Here is a 6,460-nt window from a genome sequence, read left to right as displayed (position 1 = left end):
TCTGACACTCATTTCGGGTCGGTTGTGGGTTATGATTTTCCCTACCCAAAGTGGTCGGATCAAGTTTGGGTTGGGCACAAACTCAACCCAAATCAACCTTTGGACAACCATAGTGTGTTGAGGAAAGCATGCATTGATAGTAGTGTAGAACAACCTTAATAACAAAAGCAAAGTTTTTTGTTACAACTAGTTTTATAAGGTCAGATAAACTCCAATAATTATGCGTTCTTGTAATGAAAGATTAAAATCTATTATTATTTAGGAAAAAATAACATAAAAATTGAGTTTATCAACATAAATACATCATGTGAGACTGTCGTGGTCATGGACTGCCTTCACAAAGAAATTAATGTGCCTCCATCTCAATTGTCAACATCTCCCATGAAAAAAAAAATCCTTTGTAGTATCTAAAATAATTTGAACTCTCCTCATTTTCCTTAAGTCTTATATATAATATATTACTCCTATTTATGTAGAAAGTTGAAACAACCTATTCATTTTTATCTTCATCTTCATCATAGTTGAAGGGTAGTGGCACAAACTTGAAAGCTCGGTACTTGCCAACATTGTTCAAATGTTCATTCTCCAGTCTGAGCAATTATGCATAAAAATTTAGGTTAATCACAAAAATTAAAGAAGTTTTTTTACCAAAATGACTTATTAAAATCTTTGTTACCTGAAGAAATTCCATATGCCACGACGAATGATCTCTAGGCTAGCTACAATGGCTATTAAGGAATTTTTATGTAAAAAAGACACTTGGAAACCCAATACAGTCTGCATCCATGCAAACCTTAGCAACACATTCAACACCTGCATGGTCATGAAGTTAAAATTAGTAGTGTTACTGTGTTAGATGTTGATAAAAGCTAAGAAGCCTGCACATGGAGTCATGGACACAGACACAGACACGAGACAGGTAAGGTTGAGATAGTTAATGATTAACATATATCTTTGAGCTGATTTTATGTTTATTTTAAGTTTTTAAAATAAATAACATCTTTCAAAAGCTATGTAGACTGTTATCATTTTTCTGTTACCATTGCTCCAAAATATACACTTTTATGAGGGACTAAGAGCTTGTCTCTCAACCAGCGGTTCTTAGATCGACGTTGAAGAAGCCCCCAATCTATAACAAGGTCCCAATATGTAGAAACAATTGCTGCAATGGCTGAGAAAATCCAGGCTAATGTTTTCCAACCCATTCCCTTATCAAGATCATAAGCAGTCCTCAAGATAACAGCCACAATAGTCAGAAAATATTTAATGCCATTATATCCTTGCATAGGATCTCTCTCTTCATACAGGCGCCTGAGGCACTGAAAAAACAAATGAAAGAAAATTAAGTATGCCCACAAAAAGCTTTTATAATATTTTTCTCAACTTTCTTAGATATTAAGTTATAATTGGTGTAATATCACTTTTACATAACCACTTTTACATACACCAATTCCAATATGATACCATTACAGTTGTGAATTTTTTTGTCCCTAAACTTATAAGAAGAAGAAATGGTAAGGTTCGTACCTGAAGGAGTCGAGACCAGTATGGAATTACAGCAACAATGAAACAGAAAGTTTTGTATACATCGCTTCTTCCACAGGTGTGATGTCTGTGCTTGAAGTCTCCCCAACCATAGTAGCAAATGTAGAACTCAAAACTTCTCAAGGCTTGCACCTGCAAAAGAAGAATAAAATTATCAATATCATGGACTTCTAGATAGACAAGAGATGCGTAAAGCTGTTAAATTTTTTACTAAAAATGGTTTCCAAACTGATGAACAATGAATGTGATTGGTGCTAAATTAATAACATTGTATATCAATTTCTTTATTATTATTATTATTATTATTATTTTTTAAGTTAACACATCAGTTTATAAGGATTATTATTTTCTTTTTATTCTTAGGTTATTGATAAACAACATGCAACAATTTACCAACCTGGCTAGTGAGCTGATCAGCCAAGAAGAAATCTGGGAGCGTCACCTGCAGTAGAAAGAAATTCACAATATATGTTCATACTTCATACAAACCACCCCAGTTCAACTTACTAATCTTATGCATTACTTTTTCTTGACCAATATATACTTGTACAAAGGGGCAAGAATACAGTGAGAGAGACATGTAAGGAAGAAGAAACGACTTGAACGATACATGATGTTAAATGGGCAAAATAATATGATGAGTACAAGCTGCAGAAAAAGAGAGGAATTACAGGATTAGGTTCTGCCTATGTATTCGGAGGTTAAATGAGGAAATCATCAATTAAGTTTGATAATTCTTACAAAAACCAAGTTTAGAGGCAGAAGTTCGGTGTATGTTCCATAATCTTTTGTATTTGGATCCATCTCCATGTCAAGGTTTAAGAGCACACTGGCTAGTGCTAACACTGCAAGACCAAAACTGAGGAGGAGAATTTCTCGATACCCCAACTCGGGTCCTTGCTTGAATCCAAATATGAAGGAATAATTGACTCGGTATCGCCTCCAGAAGAATATATTGGCAGCATACATAATCATGTGTAGAACTATAAAGCCAAACAAGCTGCAAGGAGTTCAACATGTGAAACAAATGAGTTATAGATCCCTATTGTTGGAAATGGAAGTCATGTTCATTTGAATCTATTTTTACTCAGCTAAAACGACTTAATACTAGAATGTCTTGTTTGTTTTGTTAAGTTAGAATAATGATTAAAGTCATCACTTTCTATTTATTTAAGCTTTTGGACAAATGATCTTTTATCATGGTATTAGAGTAGAAAATCCTAAAAATTCAATTTAGGAAGACATATACCTGTAAAGGGGAAACATGTTTTCCATGTACTTTGTTGCCTCTGGCTTATCCATGACGTTGAGTGCACGAATGATTAAAATAAGGGCTAAAATCAGAGCTACTGTGCAGCCAGCCAAAAAACCTGAAGTTTTTACAAAGACCAAATTCAAGGGAAAGAAATTGATGTCAGAATTGGTCCCAATTCACTATTAAGAAGTTTAATTCATCCTAATAAAAGATCTTACCAGTGGTAAATGTTGTCCCATGTCTTTCCCTCATTGCCTTGGGTCTTAAGATTTTCATGCCTTTGGTGCGATTAGAATTAGAGAAATGTTTGATGAATGTAGCTTCAACCCTTTCCATAAGTTTGGTAATCTGAAATGGCAAATGGAATATCAGATTAGAAGGAAAGTAATTGACATTAGCAACCCTTTTGTAAGCAAAGCCTAAAGGTTAAGCACTTTTGATAATGAATGATCTGGTCTCCCCTTTCTTTCTTGCATTTTGCTAATGAATAGAGAAATTTTACCTCATCAGAGCTGCCAAGGGAGGAGTTATCCACCATTTTCACGTAGGATTTTGATGCATTCCTCAAAGTGATCTGCAATGTTAAGCCCAAAACGTAAGAACCAAAATCAATGTCCAAACCTTGGGAATAAGAGTAGTGTCTGTTTGCTAGCAGTTTTTTTTTTAGTATCTAAACATATTCAACAATAAGCAAATCAACAAAGTTCTCATTCTCATCCAAATGCACGCTATATACAAATTTTTTTTTTTTTTTTTTTTTTTTTGAGGGGAAATACCTTATCATATTTCTTCATGATCTTTGAAAATGCCAGAATATTCAAGAAGCTGTATCATTCAAAGCAAAATGATTTACTGCATTCATTTGAAAGAAAGACAAGCAAATCAATCCAACCAAATTTAATAATAAACTACCATATAGTACCTGTAGTTCTTTAGAAGCCTAAGCTTCTGGTAAAATTCAACAAAAGCTCGCTTAAGTTGATCTTCAACTTTCCTCAAATTTCCCGTGTAAAATTCAGCTCAGTCTGCACAGGATAATTGAGGAAGCCCTTAATGGTTGAACGAGGAGTCTCTAGAGTGTTGTTCATTTTCACATGACTAAGTATTTCAAGAGGAGCTGGTCTAGTTCCCTTCATGTTCTTTAGCCTCTGTTCTTGAACCATTTGGTTGACAATTTCATTCTCTCTGTCATCACTTGATTCATCTGATGATGGTCCATGGCTGCTCGGACCCTCTTCAATCAAGTCCATGGACATGGGAACTCTTCCTGATCATGGAGCATTAGATTTAGTTATTGCAGAGTTCTACTAATTGATATCAATCTGCAAACACTTTGATATTCTTGGCCTTATTATGAATATGAAACTAGTGAAGCATGGTCATAACAAGCCACTATTTTAGTAAAATAAGCTCACACTCCACACTACAAACACGTTGCATATCTAACCAAAACACTGTCCCAAAGTGATATTACAGTTGCTACAACTTTTATTACCTAAACTGTATAAATTGATTTACTACTATACTTTTTCTTTTTCTTTTTTTAATTCGATAATTATAGTAATGAGAAAGGGAGATTCGACCCCGTTCAATCTCCTCATAAAGAAAAGTACCAAGAAGCTACGGGGCTCTTGGCGATGCATCATTTTTTAATGCAAAATAAATAAATAAAACTAATTTAGAAATTTATTTTGTGTTATTGATATGGGCGCCAATGAAGTCCATTGTTAGTTTAATTTGTAAACTTTGTACAGTAAAATTGATAATAATTTTAGTGTTTTTCAACGAGTGTAACACTAGCGGTTAACAACAGTACGAAAAGGCTTCCAAAAAAAAAAAAACTAATAAATAAAAAGCTTCAAAAACTTACTACTTGCTCTGGCTCCTTTTGGTGTAGAAGCAGCCAATGCAGCTGCTGACGCAGCAACATCAGAAGCAAGACGAGTCATCTCCACAGACCTATCAAACCACCCTTGAGGATTCTCCACTTTGATCCTAAAAGCAATCAAAGCATCCATTTGTTTGTTCAGCATAGCTGCTTCCTTCATCACCTCCTCCACTTTAGCCTTGTAAAACTTGTTCACTTTATTGAATTCATCGTCAAGTCTCCTAAAGTAAACCAATTCATATTCACCACCTTCATCGGAAGACATGAGAAACGAAGTTTGATAACTTTGCGAACCACCATGGTTCACAGAATTGACAAGAATGGCTTGGCTTTCAATGTCATCAGAAGCTGATGATGGGCTTGTGGGGTGGTTGTATCTTTGTGTTAAGCCACTAAAAGCTCTATAAAGTGTGAGCTTTCGTTTAAGGCCAGCTGGGGTTGCTGGTGGCTTGGTTCTTTGCTTGAAGCGTTGGATTTCTTTCAAAAGGGATTTAAGTTGATTGTAATCCATGTATGCTGTTTGCCATTCAGGCACCATTTGTGCTGTGAATTCCTTCCCAAATTTCATGGTTTTTCTAGCCTTTTATTGCAGCACCAAACAACAGTGAGCTATAGTTTTCTTAGGGAGTGTAAGAGAACACCTTTGATGTAAGTACTATCTCTCTCTCTCTCTCTGTATCTATTTATATACACACACATGTTGAGGACAATCCCTGTAGGCTGGATCTTATGTTTCTTCGTGAAAAATTCATGCAGTAAAATTTCTAATGAATAGCGAGCAGACGTGTTAGCCAGGGGTTGTAGCTAGATATTTTTGGTTGGGGGGCCGAGGTAATATTATCATATTGATTTGCAATTCAAAAAAAAATACAAAGTCTGACATATATACATATATACATGTCTTCTTGCATTAGTTTTAGAAAAAAACATTAAATTTAATCAAAATTAGACTACATTTATAAGAAATTATATTTATAGAAATTAAATATAACAAAGTCACTATAAGCAACCATAAAATAAATAGCAATTAAATTCAACCAAATTAGACTACTATGGTCAAAAATAAATTCAAAATCAATTTCATTCATCCCAACTAAATTCAAAATCAATTTCATTCCCACTAGTAGTTTAATATATATTGTACCCTCATAGTCTCTCTTCTCTCTGATGATAATTCCCACACCAGTACAACATAGATCTTGAATAGCTATGGGATATGGTCTCACTGAAGAAAAAAAAATGTGAGATATGGCTGACAAGTCTTAGAAAAGAAGAAGAAAAGTCAAAAAGATGAAAAGTAAGAATTTGAGGTGGGGCATTTTTATGGCTACGTATTGGAGGAGGGGCCAAATTTTTCTCATGGAGGGGCCAGCTCTTAAATGAGAGAGTGTGAGATCTATTTGTTCAAATTTTGGGGGGCCATGGCCCATGCATAACGTGCCTCCGCCACTATTGGCTAAGGTTCTTCTACGGGTACGTGACAGAGACTACATGTATACGGGGACACGAAAAGTTTGATGAGCTGTTGTACTCACGACCCGTACAAAAATTTGTTCACCACGCACTGTGAACAGTTGAGAATTGAATATGGTGAAAGACTGAAAGGTCAAGGTCAAGGTCAAGGTCAAAATTTAGTAATCTTGATTCACATTTTGTCCCCTAAGTCAAATTCCAGGTTCCGTCTCATGGTGTCCACAATTATTTGTGGATAAGATCAATAAATTTGCTTGGTGTGGATTTTTCTTTTTCCTTTTTTTTTTTTTTTTTTTTTT

General features: G+C 34.9%; 1 protein-coding gene and 1 non-coding gene across 2 annotated transcripts; both read right to left on the bottom strand.

Moving 5' to 3' along the window:
- Positions 1-2,088: 2,088 nt before the first annotated feature.
- On the bottom strand, positions 2,089-2,907 carry LOC112015451 (uncharacterized). Its single transcript, XR_010631916.1, has 3 exons — positions 2,795-2,907; positions 2,287-2,545; positions 2,089-2,193 (listed from the first exon to the last, which is right to left on the bottom strand). It is a non-coding gene; the product is annotated as an uncharacterized LOC112015451 (transcript).
- Positions 2,908-3,001: 94 nt separating this feature from the next.
- LOC112015453 (phosphate transporter PHO1 homolog 3) lies at positions 3,002-5,256 on the bottom strand. Its single transcript, XM_065780962.1, is given in 6 exon segments — positions 3,002-3,148; positions 3,303-3,374; positions 3,577-3,625; positions 3,723-3,817; positions 3,820-4,067; positions 4,671-5,256. Coding segments are annotated over 6 exon segments (1,197 nt in total).
- Positions 5,257-6,460: the final 1,204 nt, after the last annotated feature.

The sequence above is a fragment of the Quercus suber genome, unplaced genomic scaffold, assembly GCF_002906115.3.
Source record: "Quercus suber isolate HL8 unplaced genomic scaffold, Cork oak 2.0 scaffold_252, whole genome shotgun sequence".
Classification (NCBI taxonomy): Eukaryota; Viridiplantae; Streptophyta; class Magnoliopsida; order Fagales; family Fagaceae; genus Quercus; species Quercus suber.
Note: the sequence above shows the minus strand (reverse complement) of the source record. Positions and strands in the feature narration are given on the sequence as shown.